We start from the raw sequence: 25363 nt of genomic DNA, 5'->3' as shown, positions 1-25363 counted from the left end.
TCGGTGATCCCTCCAAAACGGCAACCATCAGTGCTCACCTCTCGACAAAATAGGAACTCGCGCTCACCAACTTTCTTCGGGACAACAAAGATATTTTTGCTTGGAAGCCGGCCGACATGCCAAGTGTCCCAAGAGAGTTGGCTGAGCACATAATTGATATCAATGAAGGCTCCAAGCCTGTGAAGCAACGGCTACGACGGTTTTCACCCGATAAGAAGGCAACAATTAAAAAAGAAATCACGAAGCTATTGGTAGCCGGGTTCATATGAGAGATTCTTCATCTAGATTGGCTAGCAAACCTAGTTCTAGTACAGAAAAAGAATACAGATGAGTGGCGCATGTGCGTCGACTACACAGATATCAACAAACACTGCCCGAAAGATTCATTTGGGCTACCACGCATCGATCAGATAGTTGATTCAATGGCAGGATCCGCCCTATTATCCTTTCTTGATTGCTATTCAGGATATCACCAGATCGCATTAAAAGAACAAGACCAAAGCAAGACATCTTTCATCACTCCGTTCGGTGCCTACTGCTACAAGACCATGTCATTTGGACTCAAGAATGCTGGAGCCACCTACCAAAGAGCTATTCAAACGTGCCTTGGTGACCAGATCGACGAAAATATAGAGGCATACGTGGATGACGTAGTAGTAAAAATGAAGAACCTGGACACACTGATTGAAGACTTAAAAGCAAACCTTTGAAAATTTAAAAAGGTGGAGATGGAAATTGAGCCCAAAGAAGTGTGTATTCGGAGCTCCTTCAGGACAACTACTTGGATTCTTGGTCAGTCATCGTGGAATCGAAGCCAGCACCAAGCAGATTCGAGCTATAACAGAGATGGGCCCTCCTCGAAGTATCAAAGATGTGCAGAAACTAACAGGCTGCATGGCGGCCCTCAATCGTTTCATATCAACTCGGTGAAAAAGGGTTACCTTTCTTTAAACTATTAAAGAAGACAGACAAGTTCGAGTGGACGGAAGAGGCCAATGAAGCTTTCAAGAAACTCAAGGCATACCTCACCTCCTTGCCAGTTCTCACACCTCCAAAGAAAGACGAAGACATGATGCTATACATTGCGGCAACTTCTACCGTGATCAGCACGGCGATAGTCGTAGAAAGAGAAGAAGAAGGGTGCGTGTATAAAGTACAACGCCCCGTATACTACATCAGCGAAGTACTGTCATAATCAAAAATCCGATACCCGCATGTACAAAAACTACTCTACGCCCTACTGATCACTTCACGCAAGCTTCGCCACTACTTTGAAAGCCACAAGATTACCATGGTGGCAGATTTCCCACTCGGAGATATCTTACACAACAAAGATGCAACGGGACGTATATCTAAGTGGGCAGTTGAACTTGGTGCTCTCAGTATCGATTTCACCCCACGAAAGGCAATTAAATCTCAAGCCCTTGCCGATTTTGTTGCCGAGTGGACAGAGATTCAACAACCTATCTCAAATACCATCTTTGACCACTGGAAGATGTACTTTGATGGATCACTCAAACTAGGCGGAGCCGGTGCAGGCGTTCTCCTCATTTCTCCAGACGGAAAACAACTCAAGTATGTCCTTCAGATATTATGGCAAGCTACAAACAATGAAGCAGAATATGAAGCCCTCATCCACGGGCTACGAGTGGCAATTACCCTCGGAATTAAGAGATTACTCGTATACGGCGATTCAGCAGTGGTCATCAACCAAGTCAACAAAGATTGGGATTGCACCAAAGAAAACATGGGTGCTTACTGTGCTGAAATACGAAAACTCGAGAAACATTTCCAAGGATTAGAAATTCTACATGTCCTGTGTGATTCCAACATTGCAGCAGATGTCCTCGCCAAGCTCAGATCTGACAAGGCAAAGGTCCCACCCGGCGTATTCATAGAAGAGTTATCAGCTCCCTCTATCAAACAACCCGGAGAGATAACCCCTGAACTCTCAAACAAAGGCACCCAGATTATGGTAATCAACACCTCATGGACCCAAGTTTTTATTGATTATATCAAAGAGAATAAGTTACCAGCAGACAAAGAGGAGGCTACCCGAGTTGTTCGCAGAAGCAAGAACTACGTCATAGTGGGGGACAAGCTTTATAGAAGAGCCGCGTCATCAGGAGTACTCCTAAAATGTGTCTCATTTGAAGAAGGCAAAGAGATCCTAGACGAAATACACTCAGGTTGCTATGGAAATCATGCCGCTTCAAGAACACTAGTTGGCAAGGCATTTCATACCGGATTCTACTGGCCAACCGCTTTAAAAGACGCAGAAGAACTTATCAGAAAATGCAAAGGTTGTCAAATGTTCGCAAGACAAGCTCATGTGCCAACTCACAATCTCATCTGCATCCCACCCGCTTGGCCTTTCTCTTGCTGGGGACTAGATCAAGTAGGACCTCTCAAGAAAGCAAAGGGCGGTTTCGAGTACATCTTCGTAGCAATTGACAAGTTCACCAAGTGGATTGAATACAAACCACTCGTAAAATACAGCGCAGCCAAAGCAGTCGAGTTCATCCAAGACATTATGCACCGCTTCGGCATGCCCAATCGAATCATCATAGATTTGGATTCTCCCTTCACAGCTACAGAATTCCAAAGTTGGGCACATGATTACGGTTTCAGCATAGATTACGCATTAGTCGCACATCCAGAAGCCAACGGACAGGTAGAAAGGGCTAATGGACTCATACTTGCTGGATTAAAACCAAGATTGTATGAAGAACTAGTGGACTATGGATCCAAATGGATTGAAGAATTACCCAAAGTAGTGTGGGGGCTACAAACTCAAACAAGCAGGGCCACCGGTTACTCACCCTTTTTCCTAGTTTACGGGTCAGAAGCCGTACTTTCTGCCGACTTGATCTGGACATCACCAAGAATAGAACAGTATGACAAAGGAGAAGCAGAACACACCAGAAGATTAGAACTCGACAATTCAGAAGAAGTCAGAGTAAACACTACCCTGCAGTCAGCCAGATACCTACAAGGTTTAAGACGCCACTACAACAAAAGTACCCAGCCTCGATCACTCCAAATCGGAGATCTAGTACTAAGAAGAATACAAAAAACTGACGGACGCCATAAACTACTCAGTCCATGGGAAGGTCCTTTTATTATCACAAAAGTCACCGGACCAGGCACGTACAAGTTAACAACCGAGGATGGAAAAGAAGTCAGCAACACATGGCACATCGGCCAACTAAGAAGATTCTACGCGTGAAAGCAACTCAAGGAAGAATATATATTCAGGCCACAAGGGATCAATGTTCATGAGAAATACAGATAATGTTCATCGACAACATATGTATTATTATGGCTTATCAACAATTCATGATCAATAAAGATGGTCTTTTTACACAACATATGATTTTTTCTGAGTTGTTTTCATTGAGCATTCCGGCGGAGAGCAAAAGAGCTGAAAATATGCTTGAGCCCGCCGATGAGGGTAGCTAATAAGCTGACACCCGAAAAAAGCAAAATGGCTGAAACACGCCTGAGCATACCGGCCGAGAGCGCCGATGAGGGTAGCTAATAAGCTGACACTCGAACCAAAAAAGCAAAATGGCTGAAGCACGCCTGAGCATACCAGCCGAGAGCGCCGATGAGGGTAGCTAATAAGCTGACACCCAAACCAAAAAACAAAATGGCTGAAACATGCCTAAGCATACCGGCCGAGAGCGCCGATGAGGGTAGCTAATAAGCTGACACCCGAACCAAAAAGCAAAATGGCTAAAACATGCCTGAGCATACCGGTCGAGAGCAAAAGAGCTGAAAAGATGCTTGAGCCCGCCGATTGAAAGCTCTAGTTTGGTTTTGGTTAATTGATGAAACCCTAAGTGCTAACCTAATTTATCAAAGTGATTATGAGATAGGTAGCACTACTCTAAGTGATGAAGTAATGGCAAAGATCATGACGATGGTGATGGCATGGTGATGGTTAAATGCTTAAACTTGGAAAAGAAGAAAGAGAAAAACAAAAGGCTTAAGGCAAAGGTAAAATTGTAGGAGCCATTTTGTTTCGGTGATCAAGACACTTAGCGAGTGTGATCACATTTAGGATAGATAGCCGTACTATTAAGAGGGGTGAAACTCGTATCGGAATGCGGTTATCAAAGTGCCACTAGATGCTCTAACTCATTGCATATGCATTTAGGATCTAGTGGAGTGCTAACACCCTTGATAAATGTTTGTGAAAATATGCTAACACATGTGCACAAGGTGATACACTTAGTGGTTGGCCCATTTGAGCAAGGGTGAAGAAGATAGAGTCGAAAAGAAGTTAGTCGCGCTGGTTACAGGCTGACTGGACGCGTCCGGTATGGTGACCGGACATGTCCAGTATTTGGTGGCGAACTCAGCGACCGGACGCGTCCGGTCGCCATACCAGACATGTCCGGTATGACTCAGCAAACGCAGTGCTCGGCAGATCAGTTGATCGGACGCTGGCAGCGTCCGGTCTGGTATGACCGGACGCATCCGGTCGTCCATGAGAGCTTACTGTACTCGACCAGACGCTGAGGCTCAGCGTCCGGTCAGTTTCTAACAGACGCGTCCGGTTGGCCCTGGTGGCTTACTGGACTAGACCGGACTCGGCGGTGCAGCGTCCGGTCAATTGAGTTTCTGCGTCCGGTGTGAGCGTCCGATCGTCGGCAAAATGAGCAGCAACGGCTAGGCTGGTTTGAACAGGACACGTGGCAGTCTGGGAGGTACCGGACACGTCTGGTATTCCGACCGGACGCATCTGGTATTCACGACCGGAGCGTCCGGTGCTGCGTCCGGTGCAGTGTGACCGGAGCGTCCGGTCGACGCGCAGTCAGCCCATTTTCTGAGCCAACGGCTCTATTTGATAGGGGCTTCTATTTAAAGCCCCACGGCCGGCTCAAGCTACAACTCTTGCACATTTTCATTGACATTACAACCTTGTGAGCTTAGCCAAAGCCCTCCCACTCATCTCCATCATTGATCCATCATCTTTGTGAGATTGGGAGAGAATCCAAGTGCATTGCTTGAGTGATTGCATCTAGAGGCACTTGGTATTCGTGTTGCGCTGCGGATTTCGCTTGTTACTCTTGGTGGTTGCCACCACCTAGATGGCTCGGTGCAGTGGTGGAGGATCGGCACGAGTTGGTGATTGTTCGTGGCCATCTCCGGTGATTGTGAGGGGAGTTGTACCTTCCCCGGTGGAGTGCCGAAAGATAACTCTAGTAAATTGCTCGTGTCATTGAGTTACCTCACTTGTGGATAGGTTCTTGCGGTGTCCAATCGTGTGGACGAGGTTTGTGAAACCCCTCTTAGCCGCCGAACCACCAAGTGTTGGTCGACACAACGGGGACTAGCGTGTTGGCAAGCACGTGAACCTCGAGAGAAAATCGATTGTCTCGTCTTTGGCATTCTCCCGGTGATTGGCTATATATTCATCTTATGATTGGTTCATCCCCTACACGGCGGTATAATCACCCTACTCACTTATTTACATTCTTGTAAACTTGTTGATACAAGCTCTTTAGTGTAATTAGAATTGAGAGCTTGCTTTATTATTTACATTCATCTAGTTGAGCTCTTTAGAGTAGCAAGATTGAGAGCTCTTAGTGAGTAGTTATATAGCAAGCTTGTGTGCCTAAGTAATCATTACAACTAGAATTGTTGGATAGGTGGCTTGCAACCTTTGTAGAGCTAGAGCAAATTTACATTACGCTATTTGTCATACTAATCAAATTGCTCTAGTTAATTTGTAAATTTTTAAATAGGCTATTCATCCCCCTCTAGCCATACTAGGACCTTTCACCGATGAGGGTAGCTAATAAGCTAACACCCGAACCAAAAAGCAAAACGACTGAAACTAAGCCTGAGCATAAATCAGAGCAATTTCAAGACAAGACCCTCCAGCTCCTTGTTCCAAATAGCAAGAGGCTCGGGGGCTACACTCAGAAGATCCCAAGAAGCGTTACACAGTTTCGCTCAGAAAAGCACTCGGACGACGCTTGTACCTGCTTGGCAAAACCTGAAGGAACAAGGCGAGGCTTCCAGAGCTCAACCATGAAGTGCTCGAGGGCTACACCAGATGCTGACCACATCTCGAGTTAAGCGAAAAAGCTGAGATCGCCGATCCTAAGTCTTTTCAGTACTAACAAGAACACAAAGTTTGTCAAGACAACGATCTACACCGAGTTGTTTTACACGGCGCAGACGAAAGACAGACAAGTACTCGGCAAATCAAGAAAAATTTGTCAAATGCAACGATCTACATACACCGAGTGGTTTATACAACGCAGATGAAAGTCAGAACAAATAACTACTCGGAGAAAATTCTGATCACTTGGACAACACATTTAAAGAATAAGCAAGGATTAGACATCCAGACAAAGAAGACATCAACAAAGATAAAGGATCTTCGTTCAAGAAGAAGTATAAGTATTCTGTTACAAAAGCCGGAGTACAAAGGTCGATTACATTCAAGCATTGTCATCAGGAGTAGAAATATCAATATTAAGGTTATCAACAATCCTACTAGCTAAGTCTTTGACCTTAGGCTCCGCCCTTTCAACAGCATCAACATATTCTCGACTTTCGGCTTCGTCAGCAATCTTGGACAGGGGAAACTCCGGAGAAAGAACCTGGACCTGGGCAAGAACATTCCTAGTACACAGTTGGGCGCACCTCTTCATGAACTCCTGGAAACGGGTCGGAACCCGAGGAATAAACTGACCCCAAGACTGACCATCATCCGCTGAAGTCCGGAGGAGACCGGCTACTGACCGAAATGATTTCCACAAAGCATTCCAGTTTTCAGTAGTCATCGCCAACTTACCAGACAAGTCTTGAATAGTCTTTTGAGCCTGCACAAGATCTCTGTCAGCTCCACGCCTAATCAGTTTGGCAAGCGTGAGTTCTTCTTCAGCACGAGTAATTACCTCCTCAGTCCTGTTGTGACTATTGCGGCGGTGGTCTTCATTTCCTCAAGACCCTCCGAGAGCTTCTGCTTTTCAACTCGGAGAGCTAGACCAGGCAACAGAAACGAGTCAGCGGAAAGGAAAATCAGAGTACAAAAGAAAAAATAAAAGTCAGCAAAAAGGGAAGTCAGAATACAAAAGGAAACAAAAAGAACCCGCAATGCCATTGCACTCGTTCTTCGCAGCATCCTTCTGCTTCTCTACCTCTACCACCCGGGCACGAAGAGTTTTCTCCTCCTTTTGGTGCGTTTGACGCTCGGTCTTCAACTCGGCCCGGAGGAGGTCAAGCTCAGCCTTCAGGGCGCTTACCTCAGAAGACAACTTTTTCTCATTTTCGGACGAGAAAAAGAAGCCGGTATGATCCCGAGAGAAAGACTGAACAAAAAGAGAGAGAGAAAAGGCATAAGAAGAAAACGAAGATCGAACATCCAAAGAAAGAACTCCAAAAAAACTCACCTGAAGCTTTTCACCAAAGGAAGTCGAAAGGCCCCCCCAGGCAGCAGTAACCTCTGACAAACGATGAGTGGCATTGAACTGCAGCAACACATCGTCGTCCAAACGCTGACTGCTGGTTCCAAGGAGGGCAGAGGGAGAAGCCGGCGCAGGCAAAGAAGGCAAAACCAGGGCTGTATCCTGGGAAGCCCCAGCTACCTCCTCAGAAGTACCCACCGCCGTGGCCACGATCACCTCCGGATCAAATTGGCGGCGTAAAACCAGTCGACACGCCAATCCCTCACAGAATCAACCAGGTCATAGTCAAAGAATTTGCTTTTGAAACCCTGGCGAAACTGAATCCCGCAGCCGCCAAGAACATTGGTGTCTTCACGGCGAGGTTGAGGCTTCAGACGAAAGAAGTGACGGAAGAGAGAAAGAGAAGGAGGAATTCCAAGGAAAGTTTCACAAAGATGAACAAAAACAGAAAGATGGAGGACGGCATTGGGAGTAAGATGGTTCAAACTAACCCCAAAATAACCGAGAAATTGATGAAGGAAGGCGGAAACAGGAAGGCAAAGTCCAGCACGGATAAAGGAGACGAAAAGAATAATCTCACCAGGACCTAGAGCAGGGACCCGATGCTCGCCTGGAGGTCTCCATTCAGCAATGTCCTTGCTCTGGATCAAATCATCGCTAACAAGCTCGCGAAGCTGGTCTTCAGTCGTTGTCGGAGCCGGCCAAGCCTTCTGAGCAGCCCTCATGGCCATGAACTCTTGGTTCTCGATCACGGAAAGTGATGACTCCTCATCCACGAAGGCTGCCTGGGACTTGCTCGTGGCTTTCTTTCTACCCATGTAGAAGCGGAAGCAAAAAGACACTAGGGAAAGACGAGGCTAAGACGGCGGCGCTCAGATGATGGCGACAATGGCGGCGGCGGATTTCTGAAAACTAGGGTTTCAAGGCAAAAGCGGAGCAGTAAAGAAGAAGACGAAAGACCTTTAAATAGATTTTACAGCAGTAAAGCACGGCCCACCAGGCCCGTTAAAACACGGTGTGAGAACGCAACGGTCTATTTACTGACACAACTAAAATGACGGAAGGCACAAATCCACACAACGGTACAGTTCAACGGGCAGATTTCGAACTTATTCATCCAGCAAAACGGCAAAGTTGTCACATTGCTACAAAAAGAACTTATCAGCCATGAAGCAACGAAAGGTTACCTCACAAGGAACATAACAACCCGGACCTTACAGAAAGAACTCAGGAATTTTATAAAGGGACATCAGCATAATAAAGAATGACAACTCAAAAGACAAGATTCTTTCCATTACAAATGACTTCGAAAGATACAAGATTACACATCTTACAAGACCCAACGAACTCAGTACTACGACAGGCAAGGTAGCAAAAAGGAACCTGGAAATAACTAGGCTCTGGAACGACTACGTGTTCCAAATTGCTACTCGGTAAAACAAACCGCACTCGGCTACACTATTATCTTCAAAGGACGGACGCAGTGCATCCAAGGCAGAAATCAGCAGCACGGCGGGACAACATAGACCAGGTGAAGCCGGCAGGCATCTGTCTACCTAAGTCCGATGTGATACTGGATATGGTGTTGATCTGCACCGGACAGTCTCAAGACAGGCGGCGAAGATCAACCCAGAACTGCTGGATGAAGGAACGCATCCCACATCACAAGACTTCCTCCAACTACCGCCACGTACTTTCAAGTACAATACCGCTACGGGATTAATCTACCTCTAATCCCTATCACAAGACTTCCTCCAGCTACGACAAGATGTACAAGAACAATAGAATACGCCCGGGGGCTGCTCTACTTCACAAACTATCATATTCATGGCTACGGAGATTTTAAGACCACGCAACAAAATGCTCGATGAATCAAAACAACACACCAGGAGGGTATTTATAACCGAAGAAGCGGTGCACATGGACCAGGAGCATCAATAGAGCAAAACTAACAAAGGACACAGTGAAAAGACAGAATTCAATGAAAGAAGACTTAGGCGTGAAGGAGCAGTACTCAACAAGCATATTCGGGAGAATATACCAACACTGTACAGCCCGTGAACAAAAGACATTTACACTCAACCACCACCATACAACTACACCTGACAACAGCAGACTCTACATCTGAAAGCAGCAGACTCTACATCTAAAAGCAGCAGACTCTACATCTGACAACAGCAGACTACCAGAGAATATACCAAGATTCTGTATCTGAGTTCTTTTTGAAGAATGCTCAGGGGCTGCAACAGGGAAAGTTTTCAGTTCTTTGAACAACTCAAATTCAAGACCCTCCAACTCTTTGTTCCAAATAGCAAGAGGCTCGGGGGCTACACTCAGTGAGTGCACTTTTTCTTCAAAAAAGCGCACATCACCAAGAAGACTTATTCAAGACACACTACTCCCAGACCTCACGATATATCCGAGTTCTTTTTTATAAAGAACCCGGGTATACTCGGCTACTCTTCGGCGAAGGATCAGAGCAACTCCAAGACATGACCCTCCAGCTACTTGTTCCAAATAGCAAGAGGCTCGGGGGCTACACCCAGCTGGATGTGCTTTTTTCTTCAAAAAGGCACACACCACTCGAAGATCCCAGAAAGCACTACATGGTTTTACTCAAGAAAGTACTCGGACGACGCTTGTTTCTACTCGACAAAACCTGAAGGAACAAGACAAGGCTTTCAGAGCTCAACCATGAAGTGCTCGGGGGCTTGTCGATGCGGGACCCGCGGGATACCCCACAAGGAAGAGAGAAGATCTAGTCTAACTAGGTTTCATGTAATCCTAGTAATAGTATTATTCTATAAATCCTACTAGGAACTCTCATTGTAAACCGACTAGGACTCTGACCTCCTGACTGTATAAAGGATGGCAGGGTTCCTAGCGAAAGGGAGGACTTTTGGACAACAACACACAATCAATCCAACGCAAGACAAACGCCGACTAGACGTAGGGCTATTACTCGATCACGGTCGAGGGCCCCAACCAGGATAAATCGACCGTCTCTTGCGTTCACCGTCGAGTTCCGCATACGCTGAAGCCCAAACATACTGCCCCGGGGACCCCCGTGGCAGGCTATCGGTGGTCAAACATCGATAGGTAGAGAGTTTGATCAACCGGGTTACCTCCCTCATCTAGGTTGAGATGTATATTAGTTGGCATTGGTGTCTTGATTGACTTACATTCATCCATCTTGAATCTCTTGAGAAGATCATTAGTATATTTCTCTTGAGAGATGAAAATCCCTTCTCTCATTTACTTATTTGAAAACCAAGAAAGAATATAAGCTCTCCAATCATTGACATCTCGAACTCCTTCGACATCAATTCACCAAACTCTTTGCACGGATCTTCATTTGATGATCCAAAGATGATATCATCAACATACACTTGACAAATGAAGATATGCCCATCAAGCTTCTTGGTGAATAGTGTGGTGTCGACCTTTCCAATGGTGAAGCCCTTCTCAATAAGGAAGTCCCAAAGGCGCTCATACCAAGCTCTTAGGGCTTGCTTAAGCCCATATAATACCTTGGACAACCTATAAACATGATTAGGATATCTAGGGTCTTCAAACCCGAGAGGTTGATCAACATAGACTAGTTTATTAATAAAGCCATTTAAAAATACACTTTTTACATCTATTTGATAAAGTTTTATTTCATGATGTGATGCATATGCAAGGAGGATACGGATGGCTTCTAATCTTGCAACCAGTGCAAAGGTCTCTCAAAAATCCAAACCTTCAACTTGAGAGAACCCCTTTGCAACTAGTCTTGCCTTGTTCCTCACAACAACACCTTGATCATCTTGCTTGTTTCGGAACACCCACTTTGTTCCAATGACTCTTGCACCTTTTGACCGCTCTTCAAGAGTCTAAACTTCATTGCGGGTGAAGTTGTTCAACTCTTCATGCATGGCATTTATCCAATCCGAATGTTGAAGAGCTTTTTCTACCTTAGTAGGCTCAAAGCAAGAGACAAAAGAGTGATGAGCAATAAATAAAGCAAATTTTTGTGATCGAGTCATTACACCCTTTGATGGACTCCCTATGATGAGATCTTGTGGACGATCTTGAAATAGAGGTGTATTTCTTCTATTGACCACTTGAGGGGGAGGTTGTGGAGCATCAACATCTTATGCTTGTACCACCATTTGTTCATGGGAGACATGAGTATCTTTATTTTCTACTCTCACATCTTCTTCACCATCTTGTGGCACACTTGATGAAGAAGGTGGATCAATCACTTGTACATCATCTTCATCATCTTTAGGCTTGATGTCTCCAACCGGAATGTTCTTCATAGCCTCCCTCAATGGTTAATCACCTACGTCATCAAGATTCTCATGTGCTCCTTGGGAGCCGTTAGATTCATTAAATTCCACATCATATGTTTCTTCAACCAAGCCGGTGGCATGATTAAATACTCTATATGCTTTGGACTTTGATGAGTAACCAATAAGAAAACCAATATCACAACGTCTTTGAAACTTCCCTAGGTGTTGCCGCTTCTTGTAGATGTAGCATTTGCAACCAAACACCCTAAAGAAGGAGACGTCCGGCTTCTTCCCATTAAGCAATTCATAAAGTGTCTTGCTAAGGAACTTTTGAAGGAATAGGCGATTTGATGCATAGCATGCGGTATTGATTGCTTTTGCCCATAGAGCTTCGGGGGTGTTGTACTCATCAAGCATTGTTCTTGCAAGAGTGATCAATGTCCGGTTCTTTTTCTCAACTACACCATTTTGTTGAGGAGTATATGTTGTGGAGACTTCATGCTTGATCCCAACTTTATCACAATAGGCTTCTATGTTTGTGTTGTCAAATTCTTTACCATTGTCACTTCTTATCTTCTTAAGCTTCACTTCAAATTCATTTTGTGCTCTCTTGGCAAACTTCTTGAAGCAAGATGCAACTTTGGATTTGTCATGAAGAAAGAATACCCATGTATACCTTGAATAGTCATCAACAATCATAAGACAATAAAGATTTCCTCCTAAACTCTTGTATGTCATTGGTCGAAATAAGTCCATGTAAAGGAGTTTTAGCACTCTTGCGGTTGACATGAAAGCTTTTGTTGGATGGGTATTTGCAACTTGCTTGCCGACTTGACATGCGCTACAAAGCTTGTCCTTCTCAAACTTCACATCATTCAACCCTCTCACCAAATCATTCTTCATTAACTTCTTGAGTGAGTTCATCCCAACATGAGCAAGTCTTCTATGCCATAGCCACCCAAGTATTGTTTTGGTGAATAGGCATGTCTTCAAGTTTGCATCTTCGGAGGTGAAGTCCACTAGATATATGTTGTTGTATCTAAATCATTTGAATATCACATGATCATCATCCTTCTTAGATACGACAACCTCCTTTCGGTAAACAAGCATTGAAAGCCAAGATCACATAATTGTCCAACGGATAGCAAGTTGAAACTCAATAAAGTAACATATAGCACATTGGAGATGGAATGGTCATTTGATATTGCCAGTTTGCCCAATCCTTTGACCTTGCCCTTTGAGTTATCTCCAAATGTGATTCTTTCTTGTCCATCTACTTCTTCATCTAGTGAGGTGAACATACGAGGATCACCGGTTATATGTTGTGTGCAACCACTATCAATAACCCAATGACTCCCACCGGTCTTGTAGTTCACCTACACATAAGAGATCAAGCTTTAGGAACTCAAACTTGTTGAGGACCCTTCACCTTCTCAACAAGTGACTTTGCAACCCAAATTTTATTAGGCCTATTCTTGTTGGGAGGACCTAAGAACATCACTTTCATCTTTCCACTAGAATTATTTCTAAGCATGTAGTGAGCATTGAAAGCAAAAGATCTAGCATGCTTGGGCAAGGGTTGTGGTGGTAGAGTTTGGCACTCATGAGCAAAGTGGCCTTCTTGTCCACACTCAAAACATCTCTTTGACTTTGGCTTGGACTTATATTATTGTTGAGCTTGAGCCTACTTCTTTTGATTTGCCAAGTACCCAATGCCATTTCTATCCATCTTCATGATGGTGTTCATTAGTAGCTCACTTTGAAGATGCTTGTCTCTAGTGAACTTGCTCAATCCAATCTTAAGATGCTATTTCTCCAACTTGAGCTTCTTGTTTTCTTCCATGAGAGCATCATTGTTCTTCTCTTTCTTGAGCTTCTTGTTTTCTTCTTTGAGCTCCTCATTCTCAAGGATCAAGCCATCATCATGAACAATAGTTTCTAGCACAATAGACTTGGTGGCTTTGAGTTCTTCAAGATCTTTCTTGAGCTTTTCATTTTCATTCTTGAGCTTGACAAACTCATCACAGTCATCGGCTTCAACCACTTGTTTGCCCTTGCTACTAGAACTTTGCTCAATGCTCTCAATAATCAAGTCATCACATGATGTAGCTATATCAATCTTAACAACATCGTTAGTAGCATCATGTGGCTCATTGGATAAGAATTCTTGAGCAATAACAAGATTATCATGATTAACCTTAAGAGTAGTATATTTTTCTCTTAGCTTGTTGTGGCTAGTGATGAGCTCATTATGTGTCCTCTCAAGTTTATCATGTTTTCCTTTAAGCTCTTTCTTAGAAGATTTGAGCTCCTTGAGTTTGGATGTTATAGCATCATTTGCTTCTCTAAGCTCAACACTAAGCCTTTTCGGCTATATCACATTTTGCTAAAAGAGCATCATTTTTAGCTTCTAGTTTTTCATTCTTAGCTCTAGTTTTTATAATGATCTTAGTGTATTGTTTTAGTAATCTAGCAAGATCATCATAAGAAGGTGATTCATATTCATCATCATCACTATCGCTATCATCATTGCTAGCATGTTCATCACCACACTATCATCATTGTTCGATACCTTCCGGTCACCCTTGGCCATAAGACATAGGTGTGTAGAGGATGATGGCTGTGGTGGCGATGAAGATGATGAAGAGTTGATAACAATTGCGGCCACATTCTCGTTGTCCCTATCATCATCGGATGAGGCACTAGATGAATCAATGTCCGTGAGCCAATCACCGACAATGTATGCCTTTCCACTATTCTTCTTCTTGTGAAAGTCTCTCTTCTTGTCATCTCTCTTCTTGTATGGCTTGTTCTTCTTATCTTCTTCTTCATTACTTGAGTCATCTTTCTTACCCTTGTATTTGTTCTTGAACTTGTCTTTCTTGAGCTTAGTGTATTGGTATGCTAGATGACCAAGTTCTCCACAATTGAATCAATCCATCTTGGAGATTGGCTTCCTTCTAGAGCTAGTGAAGAACTTCTTCTTCTTGCCATCAAACTTGATGCCACTCTTGCATCACTTGAGCTCTCATACTCAAGTCTTGCCTTGCCTTTCTCTTGGCTAGCTTTGAATGCTAAGTCCTTATCTTTCTTCTTGGTAGAGGATGAGTTATCTTGTGGTGTGATGTGCATGTACATCTCATAAGCATTGATCTTTCCCAAGATTTGTGTCGGTGTAGCGGTGGAAAGATCACCTTGATGGAGCACGGTCACAATATGCCCATATTTATCAATGGGGATGACACTCAAAATCTTTCTTACAACATCAGATGGTTGCATTTGAGTGAGTCCAAGCATATTGACTTCCTCTACAAGAACATTCAAACGTGAATACATCTTATTAGCACATTCTTTAGGAAGCATTTCAAAAGAGTTGAGCTTTTTCATGACAAGATGATAGCGTTCCTCACGCTCACTCTTAGTTCCCTCATAGAGCGCACAAACGTCCGACCATAGTGCATGGACGTCTTTGTGGTTCCTCACCCGAGTGAACACATCTTTGCAAAGGCCTCTAAAGATGGTGTTTCGAGCCTTTGCATTCCACTTCTCGTAATTCACCTCATCGTCTTGTAGGTGAGTAGCATCCTGAGCTTTTAGAAAGCCTTGTGAGGTGGCTCTAAGAATACCAACATCTAGAGCTTCTAGATACGCATCCATGCGAATTTTCCAATAAGAAAAATCATCTCCCTCAAAGATAGAAGGAGGTCCATCCCCGTGAGACATCTTGCTCTAGACGGTTAAGCCTAAATACGTGAGCACGAGGCTCCGATACCAATTGAAAGGATCAAGATGCCCAAGAGGCGGGGTGAATTGGACTAATTCTAAATTTCTTTGTAATAATTAAATCATATGGTTAGCCCAATTAACCCCTTGTGCCTAGAAAGTGTTTCTAATTGTTCTACCGCACAAAAGACTTGCAACCTAAGTTTCAATCCTACTCTAGCATGACATTTCTATGAATGTAAAGACAAGAATTGAATTGCTCAAAGTAAATGCTCAAAATAAGTGCTCAAAGTAAATAGATAAGGAGGAACGCGACGATATTTTACCGAAGTATTGGAGAGTCACCACTCTCCACTAGTCCTCGTTGGAGCACCCGTGCAAGGGTGTAGCTCTTCCTTGATCCACGCAAGGATCAAGTGCTCTCTACGGGTTGATTCTTCGACACTCCGTCACGGTGAATCATCCACAACCGCTCACAACTTGAGTTAGGTCATCCACAAGCTCTTCGGATGATCACCAAGCTCCCAATCACCACCAAGCCGTCTAGGTGATGGCGATCACCAAGAGTAACAAACACAAACTCTCACTTGACCACGACAAACCTAATGAAAAGGTGGATGCACACTTTGCTACTCTTTATCTTCACTAATAAGGGCTCTCTTTGGGATTCTCAAATCTCAATCACCTTACTGAGACCTTGCTCTTCTTGGCACTCTCTAAGGTGTTTCTCAGCTGTTGGAATGAGCAAAAGTACCCCCACACACGAGCGGAGGTTGTATTTATAACACCGGCTGAAAAACAGACCGTTATGTGCCTCTGCGGGGTGACCGAACGCTCCGGTCATGTTGACCGGACGCACCAATCAATACACCCCGAACTCTAATGGTTAAGTGTTGATCGAACGCTGGCCAGCGTCCGATTAGCACTGACCGGACGCGTCCGGACACGTTTTTCCCTCACTGGAACCTGGACCCTCAGCGTCCGATCACTTGCTGAGCAGCGTCTGATCAGTAGCCGGAACCGTCCGATCAGAATTCTCCCTCTCTGGGACCTTACTGGAGTCGACCGGACGCCGGCCCTCAGCGTCCGGTGACATGACCTCGCAGCATCCGGTCACTTCCAGACGCTTTCACCTTGGTCAAATGAACTGACCGGACCCTGAGCCAGCGTCCAGTCACACCGAAGCCAGCATCCGATCAGTATTTGATTCTCCATTCACTTTCAACTCTCGAACATATGTGAATGAAGTTTGCTCCATTGGATCAAAGGGCAGTCGTGGAGCTACCTAGTGCTAGTTTTAATAAATGTGCACCGCACCTAACTCACTTAGATCAAACTACCCGTTCATACCCCCTTAATAGTACGACCAAAGGAAAAACAAAGTCCTAAACTACTTTAAGTGTCTCTCCAACTTCAATCGATACTTAAAACTAGTCCATCCTTAACCTTGTCGTCTATCATTTAAAAACCGAAACGATTTCTATCGTAGGGACATGACAACCATAATTGCCCAATCGATCTCTATTACCGTGACCTAACTTAATTACATCTGTAAAACACACGTTAGTCACAATAATTACGTATTGTCATTAATCACCGAAACACAACTAAGGGCCTAGATGTTTTCAGAATACAGGAAGTATAAAAAAGTATACTTCAGTACGTTCGCAAAAACTAGCAGGCCATAAGGGCCTACGATTGACAGTTGTGAAGCAAGAAAATTCTAGGAGGCAAGGGAAGCTAAAAAACGATACTCCATTTCTGGAAGACAATTCATCTGTAACAAATTAATAAAATGGAAGTTTGCATTTACTAAGCTGGTGAGTTCTGCCAAAGGAAATTGGAGGGGAACCTTCAGGAGGCTTCAGGATTTCCTCGTCATAGTTAACCGACATGAGACACAATCCATGTGGTGGTGCTGACAAGGCCACCTTCGCCAGTTCTTTGCGGTCCCTGACCGCAATGATCGCTGGAACGATATCAGGAGGCAGTGCTTCCTTTCCGACTTGAAGCAGCAAAGCAACCTGCATCATACAATACATCATACTCTATGGGTGTGCAAAGTAAAAAAAAAAATGTTTTAGAGCCTCTCGTGGAGATGATTTGTCTCAAATAGAAACGCTGAATGCACCAAATATTGCATTCGGTGCAAATAAACAATTTAACAGAAGTAGAAGCCCTCAAACTTAAAAAAAAAAATTGCACACATTTTTATTCTGCCATGTCGTCCAGTACTGTAGATGCCCATTATACTCACTGGTGGAGTAACTAGAATTTGCTAAGTTCAGGCTACATTTGAATTGATCATCTCCAAGAGATTAGTCAAATCGTTTTCTAAAGGTAAATTTGGCTATTATTAAAGGAAAAACGTCTCCAAGACTCTGTAAATAACTCTAAATTTAGTAGGTCTCTATCCCACCTCATTCGCTCTTTACTTTTGGATAGCCTACTTCATTAGCCATAGCCTCTTGTTTTACGGAGTCTGTTAGAGTACTCTAGTATTTTTTGTCAAATCTATTTTTGAAGTAGCTAAATCGGTAAATTTGGCTAGTCTTTTTTGCTAGTCTCCTCTTAGGGGGCGTATGTCATGCGCTGTGAGGACCGCTTCTGAAGGAGGGAACAGCTGAGGAAGGCTGCATGGCCAGTCCACGCAAGGACCGTGTCTGATGCTGCATGGCCAGTCCACGCAAGGACCGTGTCTGATTGAAGGGCGCGGCTGAGGTGCTGCATGGCTGATCCAGCATCCAGGCCTAAAAATAGGTGTGACCGCGTGTGATGGAGGGACACGGCTGGGAGTGTTGCATGGCCAATCCAGGCCTTAATTCTAGGCGTTTCTTTCCTAAGTGTAGAGGCCGACGGCTGGGAGTGTTGCATGGCCAAATCTAGGCCTTAATTCTAGGCGTTTCTTTCCTAAGTTTAGAGGCCGAGAGCCTATTTATTTCTCTTAATAAGGATGTTCAGAATCAAGCAAGAAAAGCCATATCTCTTGCTCGGTCGTCGGCAAGGCCCCCGGCCGGCCCCCATCTAGCCATCTCTCCCTCTCAACCTGCAATGAAAAATTCGGGCACGGCCACAACCGCGTCTGCCAGCGCATCTTCCTTTTTGACCTGGCCGCCGCAGATGATGATGACGACATCAAACAGGCGGACAACCCGACCCCAGATCTCCCTGCACGCCATCGTGGAGGACCGCACCAGCGAGACGATGCGGGTGCAATTGCAGCTGGGGGCGCCTCCCTCCTTGCACTCCTCGACTTGGGCTTTCACCCACAACTTCATCTCTGAGGAAGCTCCAGGCCGCACCACTCTCCAGCTCCATCCCCGGGGCAAGATGCTGGTCACGGTGACCAACGGCGAGCGTGTGCCGTGCCCAGGCATGTACCACGGGATGCCCTTTACCATCGGTGACGAAGACTTCACAGCAGATTTCTTCGTGCTTCCCCTGGCGGGCTACGACGTCGTGCTCGACACGCAGTGGCTGGCGTCCCTAGGCCCAATCTTGTGGGATTTTGGCGCCCTCACCATGTCCTTCTGGCGCGCTGGGATCACAAGGTCTGCTGGCGGGGTATCACGAGTCCGGCCAGCCCAGCCCAACAGGCCTGCTCAGGCGACGACCTTGCTCGACGAGTCCGCCACCATCTTCGCCGAACCGACCGGCGCTCCAGGGACCACTGCATCAACTTGGTTCCAGGTCAGCGCTGGTGGCTGTGCGCCCCTATCGCTACCCACCTCCCACAAAGACGAGCTGGAGCGCCAATGCTCCACCATGTTGTCCCAAGGGCTGATCCGGCACTGCACTTCGGCGTTTTCCTTGTCAGTCCTGCTGGTCAAGAAGGTCGACGGCACGTGGTGTTTCTACATCGACTACCGCGCCCTCAATGCCATCACCGTCAAGGACGCGTTTCCCATCCCGGTGGTCGACAAACTTCTCGACGAGCTGCACGGTGCCCGTTTCTTCACCAAACTAGACCTCCGCTTCGGCTACCACCATACCCGCATGAACATCGCCGATGTGGCCAAGACGGCATTCCAAACACATGACCAGGCACTCGTAGAGGCCCGTCATGCGTTCGGAACGTTGTCTTGGCGACATCGGTGGTGTTCATGCGGACCTGGTGGTAGCCGGAGCGGAGGTCTAGCTCGGTGAAGAAACGGGCGCCGTGCAGCTCGTCAAGAAGTTCGTTGACCACTTGGATGGGAAACGCGTCCTTGACGGTGATGGCATTGAGGGCGCGTTAGTCGATGTAGAAACGCCACGTGCCGTCGGCCTTCTTGACCAGCAGGACTGACAAGGAAAACATCAAAGTGCTGCGCCGGATCAGCCCTTGGGACAACATGGTGGAGCATTGGCGCTCCAGCTCGTCTTTGTGGTAGGCGGGGTAGCGATAGGGGCGCACAGCCACCGGCGCTGACCCCGGAACCAGGTTGATGCAGTGGTCCCTGGAACGCCGGTCAATTCAGCGAAGTTGGTGGCAAACTCGTCGAGCAGGGCCGTCATAAGGTCATCACCCGAGCAGGCCCGCTGGGCTGGGCTGGCTGGACTCACGATAAGTGTTAGAGGCGTATGTCATGGGCCACGGGGACCGCGTCTGAAGGAGGGCGCGTCTGAGAAGGCTGCATGGCCAGTCCACGCAGGCCTAAAAATAGGTGTGACCGTGTCTGATGGAGGGAGGCGGCTGAGAGTGTTGCATGGTCAATCTAGGCCTTAATTCTAGGCGTTTCTTTCCTAAGTTTAGAGGCCGAGAGCCTATTTATTTCCCTGTAATAAGGATGATTAGAATAAAGCAGGAATTAGAAGGAAACCTTCTCTCTTGTTCAGCCGTGGGCAAGGCCCCCAGCCGGCCCCCATCTCTCCCTCTCAACCCTAGCCACCACCATGACATGAATCCTTGTAGCTTCCTAGTAGAGCTTCAAAGTAATCGGGTGCCAATTTTCAAAACATGTTGACCATGTATGATAGCCAACTTTCATTCCTATAAAAGGCTAAAGGTTTATTGACCAACATTGAAGTAGATGGAGATATGACTAGTTTTCCACTTACATTATGACTACACTAATGTAGAAGTATGAAGGCGATTTCATAATTGATTTCAAATTTCAACTATTACGTGTAGGGAAAATAAAAATATAAACAAGGTTGCTATAAATGGGTTCAGTATTGTTTATTTGTTTTTCCCATGCATCTAAGATAAATAAATGTTGGAGAACACATTATGATTTAGGACAATGGAGGACTCGCAAAAATGATAATAATGTATAAATATGTAAACCTGAAAGAAGCTAAATTTGAAATAGGCATTTACACACAACGTTGAACTTACCATGTTCCTCACTTGTCTGTACAGAAAACCGGTGCCTTCAACCTCGAGCTGTAGGACAGCACCCTGTAGAGTATATGAACAAAAAAGAACATGTCAACCAACACCAAAAGGAAGCCCACCAATATGAAAAGATAAAACCAATACTGAACAGCACACTAAAAAAACAGAAGTACCAAAAACATTTTATTTTGGTTTGGAAATCAATTACCATTTCAGTAACATCAAAACGTGTTATCTTCTTTGTGGGTCTGCGCTCACGATCATTATGTGCAGCATTAGCAAAGGATGTGAAGTCATGGGTTCCAACAAAATAATTTGCAGCCTCCTGCATGGCATGGGGATTAAGTTTATAAGCACTATGATAAGCATAGCGATTATGAAAGGGATCCATGATTGCTTCATTATAGATCTTGTAGCGATAGACTTTGCTCTTTGTGGATGTGCGAGCATGGAATTCAGGACGTGCTGCGCTAATTTCCCTGACTCGAATCTCAGGAGGAAGGAGTCCATTCATTGCAGAATGAATACTATTGAGGCAACGGTAACTGAAGGGTGTAGTAAAATGTGCCACCTGAAAACAACAAATATGATAAGTGACCCCCCAGCATTTCATATAAAACATAACACTGACATTTAACAGTGCAGGATACGCAAACCAGATGATAGATATCAATTTAAGCTTCAGTTTACAGTTATGTAGTATGTTTATTAAACCTGACCCCACGCATGAACACCTGTATCAGTCCTGCCTGCACCGACCAAGCACAGTTTCTTCCGATCCAGCTTAGTGATGCATATCAGTGCGTCCTCTAGAAAGTATTGTATTGTTGGAATTGATGGTTGATACTGCCAACCTGTGATATAATGGTAAGAATCATGTTAAGTTGCAAAATTACACTGTTCTCGTGAAACCTAAGGGATGTACATGTGAAATGTGAAGCAATTTAACTAGATAGTGGTTGATAGCTTGAGTATAAGGGGTGGCTATCAAGCTAACAGTTTTTGGCCGAGCATTGTTCAAATTCGGAATATTCTGATTAGTGATTATGGACCATCTTATTTATTTATTCAGAAGTAATTTATATACCAGGTTAACACGCTGAGGCGCTGAGCCTAATCAAGCTGACATGTAGTTGAATCCATACCAAATTGGAAATTTTTCTTTTCGAGCAAAAACAAGTCAATCAGAGCAGGAAAAAGAGAATAATGTCCAACCTATTATTTCGCAACCGTTTAATTAATGCTTGTGCAGCACCTATGCATGCACATAGATACTTCAAAAGAGTAAAACTTAAATAGAAATTCTAGGGTCATTGGACCATGATAACTAATCATATATTCACATCTAATCGTGATATCTGACTAACAATTTTGCATAAAATATTGATAACATGAAGATAAACCCAAATAAAATCCAAATATGAGGCCTGGACTAATTACTTAACTGGAATTCAATTTTACTCAGTTTGTGTATGTTGTAACCCAAATCAAATCCAACTATTAGGCCAATTTCAAAAAAAAAAAATCCAACTATTAGGCCTAGACTAATTTTTTTTCTCGAACGACGCAAGAGAACTGCGTGTCACATTAAGAAGAAAAAAATTACATCAGAGGGACAAGAGTCCACTCCTAGTACAGGGGAGAGAGGCTCCCGGACACCACAAACACCAACAGTACAAGAATTACCGTGAACAAGGACTACATGACCAGGGCCAAAGAAACACACAGAGGCTCATGGCTATGTGATTAGCGACTGAAGGAGCAGTTCTTGAAGAGCAGAGGCTCCAGCCATACACCATAAAAAACCTCTTGGACATTAGGAGAAGTTCCTTCAAACACACATACATTGTGATGCTTCCAGATTTCCCAAGCGACCAGGATAAATCAAAGAATTCAGCCCCTTTCTCATCTTTTTATCAAACCCCTTGATTGCTTTACACATAGTTAGAGAAATGGGTCACTCCCGGCTCAGGAGCAATAGCTAGAAGTCCCAATCTAATTAGAATCACTGTCCACACCTATCGCACAAACACACAACTGACAAGGGTGCGTTGAATAGTTTCTTCTGCCTGGTCGCGAAGAGGGCATGAAGCAGGATGGGGCAAACCCCTTTTGGCTAACCTGTCAGCTGTCCAGCACCGGTTCTTAACTGCTAGCCATATGAAGAATTCGCATCTAAGAGGTGCCCAGCTTTTACAAATATGTCTCCAAGGCCTGGACTAATTACTTAACTGGAATTCGAAATTACTCAGTTTGTGTATGTTGTAACATTTATTTATCTTCCTGCAATAAGATTAAACCACTCATATGTGAAGGGAATAAACTCCATACCCAATATGTACTGAAAAATACTTGTGAATGTTATAACAGCTAAAACATGGTAACTAGTGCACTAAAGTTGCAGTAGACTATTAGCAAGCTGCTGCTGCAGCCTGATAAGTGTAAACAGTAAAACAGTCATTTAAACCTTCTGCAGTGATGAGCCCCTCCAAGAATCCCATTTTTATCTCTGCTTTATACTCTAATATATCCTAAAAGGATGGCCTCCTATATGGGGCCAGACCTCTAGAAGTCTTTGCCACCACAATTAATACCCCCAATCTTAGAAAATAATTTTGACGCACAATTAAGAAGAGAATATTGTACCTTGGCAAATTCAGTTATAAAGATTAGAGATTATAAAGATGACCTACTGTTGTGCATTGTTACAATCCAAAATAGCAGAGCTATAGAATCTCAAAATTAATCAAATGGGCCTACAAAGAAATAAACACATAGATGCCACAAAAAACGTTACCTCACTCCTTTCCATCTCAATAATTATTCAGACATACAATGTCTTCATCTACAATTCAGCACATCACATCTACAAAGGCTAAGATGAAGCGTTGAAGCCTAACACTTTCTCTACTCTTCAAGTTATCGGATAGTACCATGTACGGAAATAATCACCACAAAAGCCTTAATATGCTAAGATAAGGCACCAACACCATGAATCAGTAAAGCGCATATACGAAGGAGAGCTGTGTCATGAGTGACTATGGCCCTGTTGGTCACTGCTTAAATTTATTTTTCAGCCAGCATCTTGCCAGCTGTCCGCATAAGCAGCTTGTTGAAAAAGCTGGCTAGATGAAAAGCTACGTTTGGCACTCCGGCTTATCTACAGCTTACTTCTCAATGCTCAGCCATGGGACCCATATGTCAATGGGTGAGGGAGGGGCTGCCGTCATGGTTCCCGTCACTAGAGCTACCACCATGGTTGCAAAGAGGGAGGGGCGCGCTAACAAATCTAGCACGGTTCAGAGAGCACATTGACCAAGTTTATACAAAACCTATTAACATGTCCAATAAATACACTATTAAATTACAGTTCATGGTGGGTTTAATAAAAATAATTTGATGTTTTAAATGTTAGTGTATTTTTCTATAAACCTGGCTGAAAACTAGAGAAATTTAACTTAGACAAATAACTAAAATGACCTCTGATTTGAGACGAAGGGTGTATTACGGTAAACCAATGTATTAATTTTAGATGCTATATCAGGAATCAAATCAAACCTTTGAACTTTGTTCCATCGTAGGCGATGACCATCCTCCACTTGTGCATATTCTCCGGCTGCACCGTGTCACCTTCGGCCGCCTCTGGCACGACAAGCGAGAGCTGGCCGCCATCGGCGAACTGCTGCTGCCCGTCCGAGGGAGAGAACAAGACATCATTTCACGTAACATGAAAAAGGAGGGGACGAGAGGAGGAAGAGAGAGGAGGAGAAGGCGCGGGGCTTTACCGAGGTGTTTCGGCCGCAGGCGGTGGCGGAGGCGCGGATAGGGAGAGGAGCAGAGCGGAGGGGTGCTAGGCCCAACATATCCAGTTCTCAGAGCAGCGCCAGCCGCGAGGAGCGCGTCGGAGCGGACTCAGCAATGTTCCGCGGAAATCCAACCACTAGCGGCAGGCCTTCTAGACCAGCCCTACATAGGCCATGGAAAGCGGAGGGGCGTGGAATGGACGGCGGCGACGGGCGGCAACTCTAGGAGGGGGAAGAGACTTGCGACTGCGAAGGGGCGGCGAGAAGAGACCGGGGCCGGTCGGGTGACGCTCGAACAGGATTACAAGAAGGAACTAGGGGTACATTTAGGCCGAAACCAGCGCCGGCCCGTCCAAATTTGACCGCTGGCGAGCGTCGTGTTTGGATTGAGGGCCGCGATTGGGCCGCTCCGGTCCAGCGGTCACTGCGCGCCCCTCTTCCAAAATAAATACACATTTCACTTATCGAGAAGTTAAATTTTTTAAATTTAACTATAAATTTATACAAAAACATATTAATATACTTATGATATATAATAAGTATCATTAGATTAAGCATGGTGTATATATTTATAATAAATTTATTTGAAGATACAAATATTAATATTATTTTCTATTTTTTAGTCAAACTTTAAAAGATTGACTCCTCAATAAGCGAGATATACATTTATTTTAGGACAAGAGAGTACTTCATTTTTAAAAAGTTGTCTCATAGTAACTCATAATTTCTTAATTTATGCATAGAATAAAAGTAAAGTTGTGAGTTGCATGACAACAACTTTGTTTCATAGTCCAAAGTTTTAGGTCATGA

At 44.6% G+C, this 25363-nt stretch overlaps 1 protein-coding gene across 3 annotated transcripts; it reads right to left on the bottom strand.

The window, feature by feature from the left end:
- Nucleotides 1-17030: 17030 nt before the first annotated feature.
- Nucleotides 17031-24832, bottom strand: LOC136463659 (uncharacterized). 3 transcript variants are annotated; one of them, XM_066462632.1, is made up of 6 exons: nt 24536-24832; nt 24309-24435; nt 21465-21604; nt 20959-21321; nt 20751-20813; nt 17031-17454 (listed from the first exon to the last, which is right to left on the bottom strand). In XM_066462632.1, exons 1-6 carry the CDS (start codon nt 24611-24613, stop codon nt 17218-17220), a joined length of 1008 nt encoding a protein of 335 aa, XP_066318729.1. In that variant the 5' UTR covers nt 24614-24832; the 3' UTR covers nt 17031-17217. The 3 variants fall into 3 exon arrangements, with proteins under 3 accessions (XP_066318729.1, XP_066318730.1, XP_066318731.1); XM_066462633.1 differs by having other exon boundaries at nt 24309-24432; XM_066462634.1 differs by having other exon boundaries at nt 24309-24429.
- Between the last annotated feature and the right edge of the window lie 531 nt (nt 24833-25363).

This window comes from Miscanthus floridulus, chromosome 7, assembly GCF_019320115.1.
Source record: "Miscanthus floridulus cultivar M001 chromosome 7, ASM1932011v1, whole genome shotgun sequence".
In the NCBI taxonomy this organism is placed as follows: Eukaryota; Viridiplantae; Streptophyta; class Magnoliopsida; order Poales; family Poaceae; genus Miscanthus; species Miscanthus floridulus.
Note: the sequence above shows the minus strand (reverse complement) of the source record. Positions and strands in the feature narration are given on the sequence as shown.

Excerpts from the sequence above, each read along its gene's own strand:
- LOC136463659 (XM_066462632.1), bottom strand. The coding sequence starts at position 24,613 with ATGTTGGGCCTAGCACCCCTCCGCTCTGCTCCTCTCCCTATCCGCGCC. Across the intron at positions 21,605-24,308 it reads CGATGGAACAAAGTTCAAAG|GTTGGCAGTATCAACCATCA; the intron begins GTTTGATTTGAT and ends ATTATATCACAG. Across the intron at positions 17,455-20,750 it reads ACAGACAAGTGAGGAACATG|GTTGCTTTGCTGCTTCAAGT; the intron begins GTAAGTTCAACG and ends TGTATGATGCAG.